The 18,543-nt window shown below is 44.9% G+C and overlaps 1 protein-coding gene across 2 annotated transcripts in view; it reads right to left on the reverse strand.

The window, feature by feature from the left end:
- Positions 1-14,617, reverse strand: part of SNORC (secondary ossification center associated regulator of chondrocyte maturation) — a 306,721-nt gene extending 292,104 nt beyond the window's left edge. The window contains exon 1 of one of the 2 annotated variants that reach the window (XM_086951148.1): positions 14,390-14,617. In XM_086951148.1, the coding sequence (XP_086807274.1) occupies positions 14,390-14,612 (223 nt within the window). In that variant the 5' untranslated portion in view covers positions 14,613-14,617. The remainder of the gene's footprint in view (positions 1-14,389) is intronic. The other variant, XM_086951149.1, reaches the window with a different exon arrangement.
- Positions 14,618-18,543: the final 3,926 nt, after the last annotated feature.

An 18,543-nucleotide genomic window follows, 5' to 3' on the forward strand; every position in this document is an offset into this window, starting at 1 on the left:
GAAGAAAGGTAGGGAAGCCGATATAGAAGAGAGGTAGGGAAGCAGAGATGCAAGAGAGGTAGGGAAGCGGAGACGGAAGAGAGGTGGGGAGGCAGGAAGGCAGAGACAAAAGAGAGGCAGGGCGGGAGAGATAGAAGAGCGGAAGGGAGGCAGAGAGAGAAGAAAGGTAGGGAGGCAGAGACAGAAGAGAGGCAGAGATTGAAGAGAGGAAGTGAGGCAGAAATAGAAGAAGGGTAGGGAGGCAGAGACAGAAGAAAGGCAGGGAGGCAGAGACAGAAGAGAGGCAGGGAGGCATAGATAGAAGAGCGGAAGGGAGGCAGAGAGAGCAGAGAGGTATTGAGGCAGAGACAGGCGAGAGGTAGGGCAGCAGAGATAGAAGAAAGGTAGGGAAGCCGATATAGAAGAGATGTAGGGAAGCAGAGATGCAAGAGAGGTAGGGAAGCGGAGACGGAAGAGAGGTGGGGAGGCAGGAAGGCAGAGACAAAAGAGAGGCAGGGCGGGAGAGATAGAAGAGCGGAAGGGAGGCAGAGAGAGAAGAAAGGCAGGGAGGCAGAGGCAGAGACAGAAGAGAGGCAGAGATTGAAGAGAGGAAATGAGGCAGAAATAGAAGAAAGGTAGGGAGGCAGAGACAGAAGAAAGGCAGGGAGGCAGAGACAGAAGAGAGGCAGGGAGGCATAGATAGAAGAGCGGAAGGGAGGCAGGGAGAGAAGAGAGGTAGGGAGGCAGAGACAGAAGAAAGGCAGGGAGGCAGAGACAGAAGAGAGGCAGGGAGGCAGAGATAGAAGAGCGGAAGGGAGGCAGAGAGAGAAGAGAGGTAGGGAGGCAGAGACAGAAGAAAGGCAGGGAGGCAGAGACAGAAGAGAGGCAGGGAGGCAGAGACAGAAGAGAGGCAGGGAGGCAGAGATAGAAGAGCGGAAGGGAGGCAGAGAGAGAAGAGAGGTAGGGAGGCAGAGACAGAAGAAAGGCAGGGAGGCAGAGACAGAAGAGAGGCAGGGAGGCAGAGATAGAAGAGCGGAAGGGAGGCAGAGAGAGAAGAGAGGTAGGGAGGCAGAGACAGGCGAGAGGTAGGGCAGCAGAGATAGAAGAAAGGTAGGGAAGCCGATATAGAAGAGAGGTAGGGAAGCAGAGATGCAAGAGAGGTAGGGAAGCAGAGACGGAAGAGAGGTGGGGAGGCAGGGAGGCAGAGACAGAAGAGAGGCAGGGAGGCAGAGATAGAAGAGCGGAAGGGAGGCACAGAGAGAAGAGAGGTAGGGAGGCAGAGACAGAAGAAAGGCAGGGAGGCAGAGACAGAAGAGAGGCAGGGAGGCAGAGACAGAAGAGAGGCAGGGAGGCAGAGATAGAAGAGCGGAAGGGAGGCAGAAAGAGAAGAGAGGTAGGGAGGCAGAGACAGAAGAAAGGCAGAGACAGAAGAGAGGCAGGGAGGCAGAGATAGAAGAGCGGAAGGGAGGCAAAGAGAGAAGAGAGGTAGGGAGGCAGAGACAGAAGAAAGGCAGGGAGGCAGAGACAGAAGAGAGGCAGGGAGGCAGAGATAGAAGAGCGGAAGGCAGGCAGAGAGAGAAGAGAGGTAGGGAGGCAGAGACAGGCGAGAGGTAGGACGGCAGAGATAGAAGAAAGGTAGGGAAGCCGATATAGAAGAGAGGTAGGGAAGCAGAGATGCAAGAGAGGTAGGGAAGTGGAGACGGAAGAGAGGTGGGGAGGCAGAGATAGAATGGAGGTGGACAGACTGGGCTGAGATGCAAGGTAATGACACGTACAAGCATACTGAGAGGGAGGCACAAAGAAGGAGAAAAGTGTAGGGAGAGAAATAGAGGTAGAGTGGTGGGCAGGATTTTGCAGTGGGGTGGAACGGTAGAAATGTATAGAGGGCTGTAGACAGAAAGTAGCACATTTGCATAAAGGGAGTGGTTGATGTATAGGGGGCAGAGAGGTAGAGCGAGAGAGTTAAGGTAGAAAGTGAGGTGAGATGGAGAGAGCTAGAGGCAGAGAGAGGTTAAAGGAGACAGCTAGAGAGGTGAGAGTGTAGAGAAGCAAAGTACTGAGCGGTGAGGGGTAGGGGGGAGGGATAAAATGAGAAGGTAAGTATGGAAAGGCAGGTCAGGTAAGCCTGCCCTGATCTCCAGGTCACCACCAGCCCTCCTGCAGACAACTTCAATCTGCTCTGAGCAGGCAGAAAAAAAACTAATGATTAGTCCCCACAATTAGAGAAAACCCAGCAGAAATGGGGCAGGTATTCCTGGATTGGCTGGTTATACCCCATTCTGGGAGGACAAGACCTGGAATTTACTACTGGAACACAAGCTCCATTGGAGATCAAAGGCCCCCAGTGTTCTTGCACCAAATTCTAGGAAACTCCTAATAAAGGTCTCTTTCAAACTAGGTTTCCTCAGGGCAAAGACCACTTGTGCTAAAATAAAAGTAAAAGCTGAAGATGGGGGCCTTAATGTCGTCCAACATTAAAAAATGCCACAAAGGGTGGGATCCAACTGGAAGGAGCAGTAAGTGACAGTGAATGATATGTGTAAGGGTGATGACAATGCGAGTCTCTTCAAACTCTTACTGAAAAGCAGTGTGTGAGAAGGTCTTTTTCCTCCAGCATTCTTTGTGGGCTTACATAATGTCTGGCCTGGCCAAGGACTCACAGAATTGGTGTGGGTGCCGCAAGTGAAGTTAAGTTTAGTGTCAAGGTAAGTCAGTTTGCTTAGGTGGGTAGACTTTCTTTTATTTTTCTATAAATCGTTTTAGTGAAACAACACAAAACCAGCAGTACATCAGTGATACAGGTTACAATAGTGATATGTTTATCAGTTGTTTAGGTGGGGAGACGTAATCACAAAACTGACTCTGAAGTCAATTAACTTGTGGGAAAGATGCACTCAACCGTCCTCTTACTTTTGGACAATCAGGCACACCTGTAAGGAGTACAGTTTAGTGGCCTAAGGGTATATCGTTGGGGACTATTAAGCAGGTTGCCAGGTTTATAGATATAATAAAGGATGAGGGATCTGGATCGCGGACTAAAAACTGTTTAGAAGGAGGAAGGGTTTCATTTCCGCAGTCGACTTCAATGATGTTCGGACAAGTACGAAGACCTTAGACATATCTAGTTGTTGATACTTTGAGACCAGAGCATTGTTGGCATATTGATGAAGGGCATTGCCTTTTAGGCGAATTAAATTGGTAGGAGCTCCATGTACACACTGAATAACATGGAGCGAGTAATTGTCCTTTTGGGAACATCAAATTGCACAGAGAGAAATAGCATCATCACCATACCACCACCATCACTATCACACCCCTCACCATTAACACCATTAACACCCCTCACTACTCTGCAGGGGATACCTTTTGGGTGGATTGTTCTTTCAGTCTCCATTAAGCATTCCCTAAGATTTCACTGACTCAGGGGTTCATTCAGAATTTAAGACAGCACCATGCTCATGACATCTTCATTGCTCCAGATTAGGCCCTTCACGCAGAGAACCCAAACCACCTGCAGTAGAGTTATAAACCTCCCTGACAGCACCCTCTCTCACTAACACTCAGTTTCAGTGCAAAGGCCAGATGCTGCATCTGGGTGTAGCCTCATTGCATCTTCTTGCCTTGAACTGGAGAGACGAACGCTGGTGACATCTGATTTGCTAGCAGAGGTCCTCGATGTCTACTTATTTGCCAGGTGCAGCTCTTTGAGGGCCCCTTACTTTTGTAGGTGGCAAATTTTGTTCACTGTGAAGAGCATTTTTTAGATCCTTTATAGTCAGAGTTCAATTTATGGTGTCCTTGACAGGAAAGAGCTTGAATGTAAAATGCATTGTCAAAGCCTTCTTGGTGGCCATTTACACTTGTATTTTCTCCCATGATTAGTTAAGAGCAACTCTTCAAGTTACCTGTGGTGATAAATTGTTTCGAAAGATTCCAGTATCAGTGCCCCTGATTTCATACCACTCTTCTTTTGATATCCTTTAGTACGTCTCTGTTCGAGCCCCTACATATTTGTCTATTGAAGATTTTAATGCAGAAGATGGCTGTTTTAGTTGCTCTCACCTCAACCCGATGGGTAGACTTTGGGAGGTTCGTTTGGCCTCTCACCTCCCTTAAGGTCTTTCCCAAAGATGAATTGACTGTGAATCAAATTGACATCCCAGCCTAATGTCATCTCAGAGTTTCATTTATTACAAGTCATTTCTTTGCTAGCATCTTTTCTTGCACCTCAACTATCAAAGGTAGAGAAGCATCTAAATAGGCTTCATCGTGGATGGGCATTGCGTCACTAAATTCACAGATCTTCTAGTTTCTGTGTAGGTGACAATCTATTGCCTTTGTAAACTTCTCCATTAATAAAGCTGTGCTTAAGTAAGTCAATTCTAGGTAGATCCCCTTGAGTATCAAGCACTGTTATGAATTGGTAGGGAAGGAATCCACCAAATGGCTTCTGTGCTCAGGTTGTGTGAGTGAAAGCGACTACCTTGAGTTTACTTTGGGGTTCATGTGTCAGAAAGCTATGTGGACCTCATTACATTCCTAGGGACAGCATAATTACCCCGATGAACAGGATAGAACGCAATCCCAATCTGCCAGGGCAGTCTTTCTGATTAACTTAGTATAAAAAGCAGTACACTCAAGACTCCTCAGTCAGTGTTGCTCTGCAAGCAGATCATACTAGGAATCTACAGGGGCGAATATCCATTAGAAGAACAAGAAGTACTTATCTTCAGTGCTCTTCTATATGGTTGATGTGACACTTACCACAGATTCCTTGCTGTCCAACTACCTCCCCTTTTGAGGATTTTTTTTGCTACGGATATTTTCATTTGCTCTGCCTACTGCATCCTTAGACAGTGTAGGGTGCAGAAAAACATGTTGAAACTAATGTCACCAGTGACAGCATAAATACAGACTGACATTCTTTCAAGTCTTCCCGCTCAAAGCATGAGGTCGCTGAGCACCACCTGGCACTAGTGAAGACTCTTGTAAATTATTCTCTGGATCCAACTCGCCGTCTGGGAAAAAAGTTCATATAGGTAATCTGTGGCATTCTTTCGTAATACCTTCAGAAAAAAATATCCAAGCTAAATACGTATTCTTCAGAAATGGCGATAAACATCAACATCCGTATGGACGCAACCCGCATCCTAAATCCCAGGCCTAATATTTTTTCCAGGTGTACTGCCTCAGACACTTGTCCATTTTTTGTCCTTTTCATAAAAATTCCTGTTTGGATTTTGGAAACAGTGCCCATCTACGAGTCCCCTCATATTTAACCACTGATTGGCAGCAGGGCCAAAATACAATTGGCAGTTTGCGACTTACCACTTAGCAGGACTAAAGGTTAAGACATTGTGTGTTAACAAAACAAAACACGAGTGTTAATAAATCACTGATGCTTTAATAACAGAAAATACTAAAAATAAACCTATTTAAACACTATTCTTCCCAGAAGAGACAGTTAATTGATTATCTGTAAATTAAGGAAGCCAGGAAAGGCGGTAGATGGTTCACAGTCCGGGCACCTCTCCTTTGTAAGAGCACACCTGGACATTTATACAAGAAGAGTGATCATTGTGTCAATGTTACTGCAGATAGCTCGGTGACAACATACTCACTGGGATCAAATGCTTGGCGTTCAATAATAAATCAATAGAAAAAAACAGAAAGACTGCAACTGGTCAGGTGGACAAGAAACAGCTGCCTTTAACCATCTTGTATGGTCTCCAGTGATAGTTTAGAGTCTAAGTAAGATGTTTTCCCTCTGTGATAGTGACAGTATGCCATGCCACTGACAGTGGCTTGATGTATGTATACCAAAGAGGACATCAATTTAATAACATTGGTGTACATCTTGCCTCCAGCAATAGACAGGCAAGAAGCAAAACCCAGTAAACATTGACCCAGAAGCAGGAGTACAAAGAGAAGGATCTAGGTGTCACTGTAAAGAAGCGGATATTGAAAGTGTGGAGCAAGGTTGTGAAGCAACGTTGAGAGATGCTGAAGATAAAGGTGAAGGAAAAATGGTCCAAGCTGCTATTCCCAATAAGATGATTTCCAAACTGCAAAGATGGCAAAATAAAACAACTAGACCGTGCTTCAATCTTCAGAAACTAGAATAAATTAAAGGGGCCGTGAAGTCAACCCGTTGGCTCCTGGTAGAGTTAGTGCCTGAAGTCTAGGGGGCATATTATCAAGACAGGAGATAAAATTATCGCCGCTTTATCGGCAGAAAACTGCTGATAAAGCGACGATAATGGGCTCGATAATATGCTCTATGGAATTCTAAGCGAAGCTCATGTAAGATGTGAAGACATCTAACATGGGCTTCGATTGGAATTCCATAGAGCATATTATCAAGCCCATTATCGCCGCTTTATCTGCAGTTTTCTGCCTATAAAGCGGCGATAATTTTATCTCCTGTCTTGATAATATGCCCCTAGATTCTTTACGCAATACACAAAGTGTACTGAGTAAAGACTTGGACACCACACTATCTTCAGGTCAGTTCCCTGTGATCAACCAATGGAAACTTGATTAAACCAATAGGCATCAAAAATAAACATAAAGGCTGATCCTTTAAATAACAAAGTCTGGCACTATTGAATAATATGTACCCTAAGCTGATGGCAGAACCCAGCCTCTTGTATTTCAGAAAACTCCTAAAAGCGAAACTGTGGTGGTTGTCATTCAGGTGAGCATCAGTTAATCGTAAAGGCTAAAGAATATCAGACAAGTGGCCCTTCCTTACATTAAGTTGGACTTTATCTCTGTCAAATTTATGTCCAGCTTTCTTTGCTTTATTGTACCAAAGTAACCATAAGGCAACAATGCTGAGCCACACAAGTTTGCGATTGCACTGAAATGGACCACTTGCTGTGTAAGAAAGCGTTCAAAGTTAACCTCAGACACCGCAATTGCTCAAGTTTTCTTTCAGAAGTAGATGAACGTGAGTGCCCGAAGCAACAGACAGATGGAAATGAATCAGGACTTTGACATTGATGCCCTCCATCTAGGCTAATCAAAGTATGTTTTATGTAATGATAGCTATCCAGCACTTACCTGTTGGGGGGAGAAATGGAGCGCATCAAATCAATGGTGGGCACTGAGAGATGGTTTGCATACAAAAAGTGGGATTTTACATTACAATGTTTTTTATAATGCCTGCTTATATCATATAACAGATGTCTACAATTTGAGACACAGCTTGATCAGGTCATTTGCTGAAAAAATTGTTTAGTTCTGGGCAAGTGCCTACAACGAGATTAGCACATAGGTCTCCAGGTTTCAACATGAGCGCTTAGCCACTGGGCACCATCTTGTCTATACCTCACGTGGAGAAGTCCTACGCTTGATACTAAGACCTTGCAGGAGGCATAGTAGTACAGATCCAAGATACAAGATATAAGACCGCATCCAAGCAATTTAGCAGGAAAGTGCAGCTATGAAATGAGCCGAAAAAGTGGGTGGATGCACAGGATCTGGAGTTGACATTTTGAATAATGGTGTTACAGCAACATATTTCCTGCCTTGAACAATCATAGAAAAAAAAGTTAAAGCATTAAAATGTGGCAAGGGAGGATTACAAGTGTTAGGTATCATTAAATGTATCATAGCTGAACATAGGCCATGCAATGAACAGAAACACAGACTAGAAGGATGCAATTCATACTCTGATAAAGGCAAAGGTTCAACTTAGTTAAAAAGTTCTCAAGATCAAAGTTGCCTATGATCTGTGGAGGAAGAAGGGGGACAAAGGTGGCTTCTTTCTACATACCATCACTATGTCTGTCCATTACAGCAAAAGGGTTTGACAGATCTTCACACAAAGATAGAGAGGGCTGAACAGAGGTCTTCAGAGCCACTGATGATCTAACTTCAAAGGTCTCTTGGGCCTTGTTAGTAGAAGTAATGGGACATTTCATTAAGTGGAATAGCAGGCATATGTCTGAAACTGTCCAGGCAAGGTCCTCCCTGGACTGGAAACAAGCATCCTAGGACCGGTTTCTGGCTTTCAGCCCTCATCAGCCAGAATAGCTTGACTCCAGTGTCATGGAGAGCACGGGACCCACGTCTGTGCATACCCGTCCCGCTTGGGGTAACAAATGCAAAAAAACAATTGATCGACAGAATGCAGAACAATGTCATACATTCACCCCCGTACAGAGATCTGGGCCTAAATACATTGTTTTTTTGCTCACCATGCCATTCCAGTTTGGACCCAGCCATATGCAAATCAGTCTTGACCCTGTGCCCCATGGGAACAGTCCAGCCCGAACTGCCAGGCCAGGTCCTCCCTGGACTGGAAACAAGCATCCTAGGACCGGTTTTGGGCTTTCAGCCCCCATCACCCCAAACCGGTCCCAGGATTCTTGTTTCCGGTACAGGGAGGACCTGGTCTGGCAGTTCGGTCTGGACTGTTCCCATGGGGCACAGGGTCAAGACGGATTTGCATATGGCTGGGTCCAAACTGGGGTGGCGTAGTGGGCAAAAGAACAATGGATTTAACCCAGGTCTTTTGACCGGGGGAGAATGTTTGCATTGTCAGCATTCCGTCCATCATTTGTTTGCTGTAACACTGACTTCACAAGGGTCGTATGAATATCACTCTATGGCCCGCCTCTTCATTGGAATGTCAGCAGACACTGTCAAACCAGACCGGTAAAAGACCTGTTAGTTCTTAGCAGATTTTTTTTTTATACAGTGCGAACTCGACCCGTAGGTATTGGAGTGCTTAACATGAGCACCAGTTAAGTTACACAAGGCGGGGAGATTAAGTGATTCAGTATGACACCTGAGTAGGCGGAGTGAAAGCTGCTCTTGTCACCTGCATTGATGCCTACGTAACCCCAGTTGACATGGAGCCAATGATGCCGTGCAGTAATGGTGCAGGGCCCATCGCCGAGCAGGTTCTTGCCCGGCCGGGGCCCTCTCTCTGATGCAGGATGCCCTGGTGCAGCTGCTAGTGTTGCGGACCTCTGTGCCATTGAGCTTCCTGGAGGAGCTCTATGGGTGCATGGCCCAAGGAGGCCCGTGACGCAGAGCACTGAGCGGGTGCTGTGGTACCTGCTGCTGGCGCCTTACACCCTGAGGAGTAAGGGGAGCACGGGTGTAGCAGCTCCCGAGCATGCATTAGTTGCAGAAGCCTCTTAGTGGTGCAATGGGACATGTAGCACAAATGCATAGACTATAATACGTGCATATGGAGGACAGCTGGCAGGAAACTTGTCAGAAAACAAACGTTTTGAAATGTTTTTGCAAATGAGTACTTTGTTTGTGAAACACCGTCCCAGTCTAGATTCTTTAATATGGTAGCTACCCCATTAAATCATGCCACCCCACCTTCCAGTCCATTAATGGCAATAAGATTTTCTCTTTGTCTAAACTACACTCACTCATGTTTTTTTAAATGGCGAAATATACTTGCCCTGTCTTTAGCCAACTGTAGGTTCGCTACATGTTATCTCTTCTGCATGATGCAGCAGCTTTATGCATTCCATAAACTGCATGTTAGCAAAAGCACAGCTAAGACATTCAGCATGTGCTTTTGGTCTACAGGAGTCCCGTCAGAGGTAGTAAGAGCTATCTAAATGCAAAGACCATACTATGCAAATGCGAGGACATGAAGGCGGGCGTGGGGGTTCTGAGAATAAGGTGTCAGAGAACATGATGTGAAGTCTCCTGAGTGAGGAGGGCGAAATATGACCTTATTTTATTCCAGAGGATGCGTTCTTGTATCTCGATGCAAGCAGGGCTTTTCCCCAAGCATCGAGGAGTGAAGCGTGTTCATTAGTGTATTTGTGTTCAGCAATCCCTTTTAGTTTCGTCTGTCATCGGGGTATTTGTTGCTTGAATAATGTGGCTTTTTATTTAATTTATTTGGGATGTGTTTTACTTACCAAACGGAGTCTGTTAAGATATAGTTTGAAGTAGTAGGTGGAGAAGTGTGGCTCAATGGTTAGAGCGGCAGACCCTGATGCAGAGGTCTGGCCCGGGACCAGGGTTCAATTCCCCACCTCGGCGGGTCTTGGGGTCAAAATTCCACAGACCTGATAATTCTCGCCTCAGTGCCTATTCCAATCATGGAGTCCCACTCTGCAACTCTGGGCAATAGCTTGCTTAATCTCCACAACGGCCCCCACAATGCTAAGGATGCCTGGCCTCCACCTTGGGGGTGCCCAGGAGTGGACGCCTCACAGGGAAAGCCAGGCTGGGTTCCACAGCAGTATTCGTACAAGCGCCTTGAGACCCTTGCGGGTGAGTAGTGCGCTATACAAGTATCAATTTATAAGTAGTTTACAAACTTTGAGTAAAGGTTCCCATACATAGATTTGGGGGAATCACTTTATATTTGCATACCAACAATATCCACATATGCCCGTCACATCAACCATCGCGCTGTTTAGAGCTACTAATTTTCTCTTACTGGAGCCTAGCTGTCTCCTTTCTCAACACAGCTACAAAGTATTTAACGTTCTCACTTTACTTTAGACTCTTGGTCATTATATTGTTGTTGTTTAGAGGTAAATAACTTACTGCAGATGGCTTCGGAGGTTAAAGGAGTACTTTTAATCCTTTTAGTTATACTCATCACGGAAGCTGATTGGGATGCATTCATACTTTTTTTTATTTTTTATTTAAAGTGAGAAGCTGGCAACACTGAGTCTGGAGTAAAGGGTTGAATACTTTGTAGTTGTGTTTAAAAAAGGTGAAAGCAGGGCCGGCTCTAGGCTCATGGTGGCCCTGGGCAGGGAGCATAGGTAGGGGGCCCGGAAGAGGCGGTCCGGGCGGGGCGGAGCGCGCAGGTCAGTAAAGAGGGGAGGGGGTCAGGGAGTTTAGAAGTGGAACAGAGCCGGAGGCCGCCAAATCCCTGCCAGGGGCCACCACGCAAATATGTATCCATCCTCAGAGGATTAATATATTAAGGATATATATTGGCGTGGTGGCCCCTGGGGTTTGGTGGCCCTGTGCAGGTGCACAGCTTGCACATGCCTAGAGCCGGCCCTGGTGAAAGCAACCCTCTTTGAAAGCGAAAATTTATGTTAAAACGTACCATTGGATACAGAATGAATGACATGATAATTGTTGGTAAAGGTAAAACAACAAGGGATCTGGAGGTGTCGGGTCTGGTAGCTTAGTGGAGTAATGCAGCCACTGAAGGGGCTTGTATTCGATCTCATGGTCACAAGTTCGAATCCCAGCAGGTGCGCCCAGCCTTTCATACTTCTGAGGTCAATAAAATGAGTACCATTGACATACGTAACAATAAACATCTGTTATTCAGTAAGATACGAGTGGGTGAATGAATGTGCGCTTTACAAATACAAATGTTATGTTATGATTGTGTTTCCTTCAACAATAAAAAAAAGTACATTTCAAACACATTGAATGCAATATTTCCAATGCTAAGTAAAGCTGTATGAAGATTTTGAGACACAAGATGGGCTAAGACACTAGTCAATGAAATATATTTATTAATGATAAAACTGCAAGCGTGAACTACTTTTCATTTTCATATATTAAATGACACAATGTCACACATATTTAATATCATCTCCCTCGCATAACTAATTAAAGATATGTTATAGGCCTTTTGCTGGATTTCAAGCTTATCTTTTTTACCCTGCACGGTAATAAGCAGCAGAACTGTGATGCCAAATAGCAACACAATGTTCTAAAAATGTCCTTTTCTGAGCCTTTTCTGAAGATATATTACACAAGAGAAGCACTTTTGGCCTATTTGTTAGCTTTACTCTGATGTTTTATTTCAGTACCTTTTTCTCCTGAAGCCACCCCTGTAACAAACACGCTGTTATATTGAATTATTTCCAATTACTTGCCAGGACAGAGGGGTTGTTTGAAACCGGCTATTATATTGATTGGACCGCAGTTACCGCAAAGGACAGAGGGTTGGATGTAAATAGTGTAACTTCTTATTCTGCCTCATATTTATTTTATTATGTTTTTGGGCGATAGTTTGTGAACATTTAAAAACGACTTTATATTTATGTGCCAACATGGGAGAGGTGGTGGCGTAATGGCTACAGTTGCCAAACTTGGAGCTGGGGAACCAGGTTCAAGTATCCCCATCGGCTTAACATCCTGTGATTTTGGGCAAATCACTTCTTACTTTCTAGATGGCTCTTCTTTCTCCGTCTTCCTTTCTATACTTTCTTTCCCTCCTTTCTTGCAGTCCCTCCTTTCATCCTCTCCTCACAATCGTATTTCCAATGTTTTTTGTTTCTATCCTACATATTTTCTCTCCTTTCTTCATTTCCTCCTTTCTCACTTTATTTTTCATGTTCTACTGCCATAACTCTTTTCTTTCTTTTCTCCTTCTCCTCATAATAATACTAAACGCCATTCCACGTAATACCAATATAAGCCATGCCACATAATTCCACACACCACACAAATCAATGCCACACAATTCTGCACCACATAACATAATTACACCCCACATAACACTAAGCATCCCATAATTACACTACACATAATTACACTCTACTCAATACAACATAAATACAGCCCACATAAATGCAATATATACCACATACCAACAATACACACAAATGCACTACACACCATGACACAATTCAAATTAACACAATTTCACTAAACGCCACACAATTTCACAGCACACAATTCAATTCCACACATTTTAAATACACACCACATAATTCCAGACCTAACCACATATTTCAAATACACAACACACCACATACCTCTAATACACACCACATATTTCCAGATCATGCCAAAAAATGTAACACAACATAAATCAGCTCCATAACATGCCACTACACAACACAAAATACCATTCCACATAATTCCACATAGTTAACTTCATAACACACATTCTCATTGTACATAATTCCAATACACTTAATATGATTTAATTACTACCCACAAAATACCAGGCCACACAATTCCAGGCCACACGATTCAACAACAAACAATTCCAATACAAAGCATCTCTCTCCCTTGCACTTCTACCAACATTGTCATCTCTCCCCACATACCCACTTCCCCTCTCATCTCTCTCTCTCTCCCACAACACACTCATCTTGCAATACCACTTGCAGTCTCTCATCCCTCCATCACACTACCTGTCTCCTCTATACTGCCTACTCACACAGGCTATCTTCCTGTACATCTCACACTGAGCACTAGTACACCTCTCACCTCCCTCCTCCAGATGCCCCTTCGACTATGTAACTCTAACTCTGTCTCTCTCTCCTACTCTTTCTCACCCATCTCTCTCGCACTATTCCCGCCTCTCTCATGTGGTTAACTTCAGGTCTTCAAGCAGTTTCTATCCTGTAAATTTTCAAACTTTCCGTCCCTTGAACCCACGCTCTCCTCCGCTTGTCAGGCTATCTTCTGCGTACACAAATCCTCTCCCTTTATGCAACTGTGGCCTGCTCTCCACTTCTTTCTCTCCTTCTCGCACACTTTTTCTGCTCCTCCTCAAGTTCAATAACCACTTCCAACACAAACTAAATATACCTCTTATTCTACCTTTCTATGTATTCTCTGCAGCTCTCACCACTATCTATTCACCATGCCACATAATTCCACTACACAAATACACTGCGCACCACACAATTCCACATATAACAATTCCAATACAACCCTCATAATTCCATTCCATACCACAAACATCCACTTCACACCGAAACAAAACACATAGGTAAAAAAACATTACAATTTACAACGCCAATAGCTCTAATTCTCACAAATGCAAGACCTACTGCATTGCAAACGCTTGCTTTTTTTAGAGCGCCTCTTCGAGCTGACTCACATCTAGGCGCTGCCCGTGCTAGTACATTAGGAAACTGACATACAGCAAGACCGTTGACGGCTGGTTACATGATTTGATGACGTTTCCGTCCTTTACTCAGATTATGCATTTTATGACTATAAAACTTTCCATCATATGTACACAATCTGACCTATGTAACTATGTGTCGGATGTTTTCTGCTAAAATTGTATTGTAAAGCGCTTCGATGCCCAGTGGGCCTGGTTCGCTCTATACAAAACTTCTACATTGTTTTCCAATAAAACAAGTGATTTCTTCCCTTAGCGCTAAACTCTATTACTAAAACTTTCACGCCAACGGTGCACAACCTGGAAGTCCCAATACTAAACTCTGTTTAGATGTTATCACTTCTAAGATACCATAGTTCTGTGCGTCACTCACTGTGCGCACTGGACGTAAGAGGGGGCTTTCCCATTGGCTCTCCAGGTGTGTGAACACCCCGCGCGCTCCCGGTTCGAACGTCCACAGGAAAGACGCACCCTTTCTCCCCGAGGCCGAAGAAATGAGTGACGCTGAGTTAGGAAACTGCGTCAAATGGCGTTAGCCTCAAGCGCAGAAGTACTTCGCATTATTGGGGTATTTACCTGTCAGCACCGCGGGCACCAGGATTCCCGACAGGGTGAGCACCAGGAGCACCTCGGGGCGGACCATGCTTCTCCGGTGATGGCGTGAGGATGTGGGTGCCGGTGAAGCAGGACGGCCCTCCAGTGAGTGTCCACCCAGGGGCAGAGTGTGGAGAGCCGCGGGTACAAAGGGGACTCTGTGCGCTGCGCAGACAGCAGAGCCCAAAACCAAACACTCAAACATCACACAGTCCTCCTCCGGCGGGCTAACGCTGCCCCGCGCCCCCTCCCCGTTCTGCAAATACACACACAGCTGAAGGTGCAGGGAGGTGTTAACTAACTGCAGCCCCCCTCCCCGACAGCCAGCGCCAGGATAGTTTAAACTTTTCTTCGGATTGGTTCGACATATCGCAAGAGGCCTTTGAGGGCCTAAAAGAAACATAGCAGCAAAAGAGGTAAGGGTAAGTTAGCTCTATAGTCTGAGTACGAGATGCAGGAATGGGGCTGTATTGTGTATGCCATAGAATTAAATCCATGAATTTCTGGTACCTATTAGTCAAGAGCCAATAAAATACATTAATGGTATAACATTTAATAGTGATACCGTAAACCCCACTGCAACTAGGTTTTTGAATTGCAATTGGATTATATAGCGCCTTAATGTGTACGACACTTAAACCATTCCTGACAAACATATGGTGTTCTGTACTTACTTTAAGGGCTTTGGAGCATTTGCTTATTTTGCTCTGGGACCTTAGCCTTTGTCAATCACATCTGAGATCAGCCCACATTACCATTTTTGTCTCACCTTTTTTACATCTTGCATGTACCCAACTTTTAGCTGTCGGTTGTTGAAAGATCTATCGTGGACAATACCAATACATACAGTGAGTGGCCTTTGGGTCAGTCCACTGCATATCATTTGCTGGTTTTCTTCTGAATATCTTTTGCTTACTTTGGGCAAGTACATCACTGAAGGTGGTGGGGAGAAGCACACAAATGAAAGAAAGCAACATGGAGAAGGGCGATGATCGGCACAGCAGTACACGAGGGAGACAGCTGGAAAACATATGCACCTTTGAAGTGCTTAACCAAAAAGAAAAAATTGTGCTTTAACAGTGAACAGTGGAAGGGCAGAAGTAATGCATCCCATGCTCTAGGATAGGGGCAAACACCAGATGAGGAAGTAAAGCTGTGGCTTTGCAAATGCTTGTTGTAATTGGTGACTTGTGGATACCAGCCATAATTCTTATCCTGACAACAGGACAGGGAGACACAGCTTGCAGCTCTTGCCAGATCAATATGACAGTGAAGAGATAGTTTGTATCTCCATCAAAGTCCAAGATGTGCGTCTCCTTGTTTTTTTAGTTTTTATTTTCTGTAATGTTCCAGAGAACAACACATATGGAACACCTAAGAAAATGTTGTACAAAACTTAAAATTCTAACAAATATTTTTTTAAACCTATTGACTGACTTAGGTTCATACAATATGATTACTTATAATGGATAGTAGTGCAACATTAACTTTAATATGATGACTTGTGAGTTAATGGGTGCCGCTCGCAGGAGCATTTTGAATCATCGTAGTCTGAGCGTGAGACCTGTTTGTTACCTGGGACGCCCTCTGACCATTGCCGGATCCATACGCTGTGGGAGGTAGCGCTGCGGGACTGCGAAGACCAGCAGCCCGAGCGCGGGAGAACTTGGGCCAGCTGTGACTCTTCCCGCCCCCTCCTCCCTGTAAGCCTTAAACTCCTCGCGGCCCCCGCTTCGCAGGAGCATTTTGAATCATCTTAGTCTGAGCGAGAGACCTGTTTGTTACCTGGGATGCCCTCTGACCATTGCCGGATCCATACGCTGTGGGAGGTAGCGCTGCGGGACTGCGAGAACCAGCAGCCCGAGCGTGAGAGAACTGGGGCCAGCTGTGACTCTTCCCGCCCACTCCTCCCCTTTATAGTTACACACCTGATCGCGCACCGCGGGACGCGCGCGGGTGAGCGCCGGGCGGAACCAGGGCCAAAGGCAGGCCCGTTTAAGCCCGTTCAAGACCGATTAAGACCGGACCGGGCCATCGCTCTTTGTTTTGACTTTGGGGAACTGTATGTATGCTGTTATTATCATATAACAATTGTGGGTAGAAACTTTGCATTTTACTATGTCTATCCGCGAGAGCAGGAGTAAGGCTAGCACGGGAGGGTCTCTTTTAACAGGCACCTTAGATAATTTTATAATCAGAGCAAACTCAGTAATAGATCAAGGTATCACCTTAATGGAACGTAGGGTATCTCAGGATTTAGCTATGGCCAAAAGATCCTCAATGGGTCATTTTGCGACTGCCCGCACTCCTGAGCATAATAACAGAGTAAATACCATAGAATCACAAGCTGCTGTGCATAGTATGCCCAGCGCATTGGAGCAGCCACATACCCAGCCTTTAACTGACTTGCAACCCTCCTTGGCATTAGAGATTTCTCCGGAAAAACATTGGTTAGCTCCCCGGAACAAATAAACACCAGGCAACTGCGGGAGAGACGGGAGGGCGCTATACCTAAAAGGAAACGGGCTAACACTACCGTCATGGGAGGCAGAAAACCGAAAGTAGCTAAGGCTAGGGGTACTACTGATATATCTAATAAGCAGGGGGAAGACCATGAGCAAGTTATACAGATCAGGCAGGACCCACTGCAGTTGGACCCACAGAGGGAAGCCTCACTTCCCCTAGCCTTAGAAAATAATGCAGGTACCAATGAGGGAGCTGATAGTCTACTATTAAAAAAGCTGGGGGAATTGTTTAAAACTCTTCTTACACCCCTGGAAATTAGACTATCATGTATTGAAAATAAGCTCTCTGAGTTGGAAAAAATTACAAGGAGTTTTTTAAGCCCCATGGAAGAATTTTTTTTACCTAAAGTACCGTTAGGTACTGCTTCTGGGGGACAAATAATCAATAAGCCCCCGCCTTCCATTCAACAACCAAACCAAAATCATACAAAGGTACCATTGAGGAACTCACCGAAAAAAAACACCTGGTCCCAAACTGCCTCTCACACAACAACTGACCTCATCTAACGCTCTTATTTTGGACTCCAGGGAGGGACCTACAGGGGGTTTACCTCAGGGGGGACTTACCATTAATTTACCCCCAGAAGCCAGTCCATACTTAGTCGTTTTGACTGGGGTCCCAGAATTTGGTAAATCAACCGAGGAATCTTTCATGTCGTTAAAGAATAAAGTTTCCCACTGGCTTAACATCAACTGACCCTTACCACCCCATATGAGGAGTAAAATCCTAATGGTACGTAGGGTTGCTTGGGTGGGAAATAACATGAAAACAACGCGTGGTGATTGTGTGTTAGTTAATTTCGAGGACCCATGTACGGTGGAGTATATCTGCACATGGAGAACCCAAAATACTAGACCAGCCATAGAAACCAGACCGCTTGCATATTTTTATCCGCAGGAAGATCCTTCCGAATGTGGAGGAAACTGGACTAGGGTTATGCACCACATGGTGGGATGGAATACGGGGGGTATGGACATACAAATAGATGTAGAGAGGTACCCACTGCAAATAGGTTCAGTTGCTTACATATGGTAGACTGACTACAGTCGACCAAAGAGAACATAACTGGTATTAATGAGGGGAAATGTAATCAAAAAAATGTTGTTAGAAATCCTGATCTGCAAGTGGGAAGTGATGTTGTGTATAACTGTGGTGAGGACCATTGTAATTCAGGTATTGCATCAGATAAAGGGGGATAAACCAATGCCGACATTATTAGGCACATTGCAGGGAAGTGCACCCCGAGGTACAGCATCTGGTGTCGACCAAGATCATGCTATACTAGATAAGTTAGGGGACCCAGAGGTTTGCCTTGCCCTTACGCCCTGCAAAGACAGTATAGCCGCCCCCAACATGGGAGATCCGTCAAGAGAGATAGCAGTAAATGGCGAAAATATTGCACTGCTGTCCTGGAATATAGCTGGCCTATCAAATAAATTTAAGGATCCTGCTTTCTTGTCATTTATAGATAATTACAATATAAAATGTCTACAGGAATGTTGGAAGCGGATGAAATTCATATTAATGGTTTTCGCACTTTTTTCTCACTCGCTAGGCACTCAAGGAGGGGTAGAAATTTAGGAGGTCTAGGTACCTTTATATCTAACACT

Source organism: Lissotriton vulgaris, unplaced genomic scaffold, assembly GCF_964263255.1.
Source record: "Lissotriton vulgaris unplaced genomic scaffold, aLisVul1.2 SCAFFOLD_682, whole genome shotgun sequence".
Taxonomy (NCBI): domain Eukaryota; kingdom Metazoa; phylum Chordata; class Amphibia; order Caudata; family Salamandridae; genus Lissotriton; species Lissotriton vulgaris.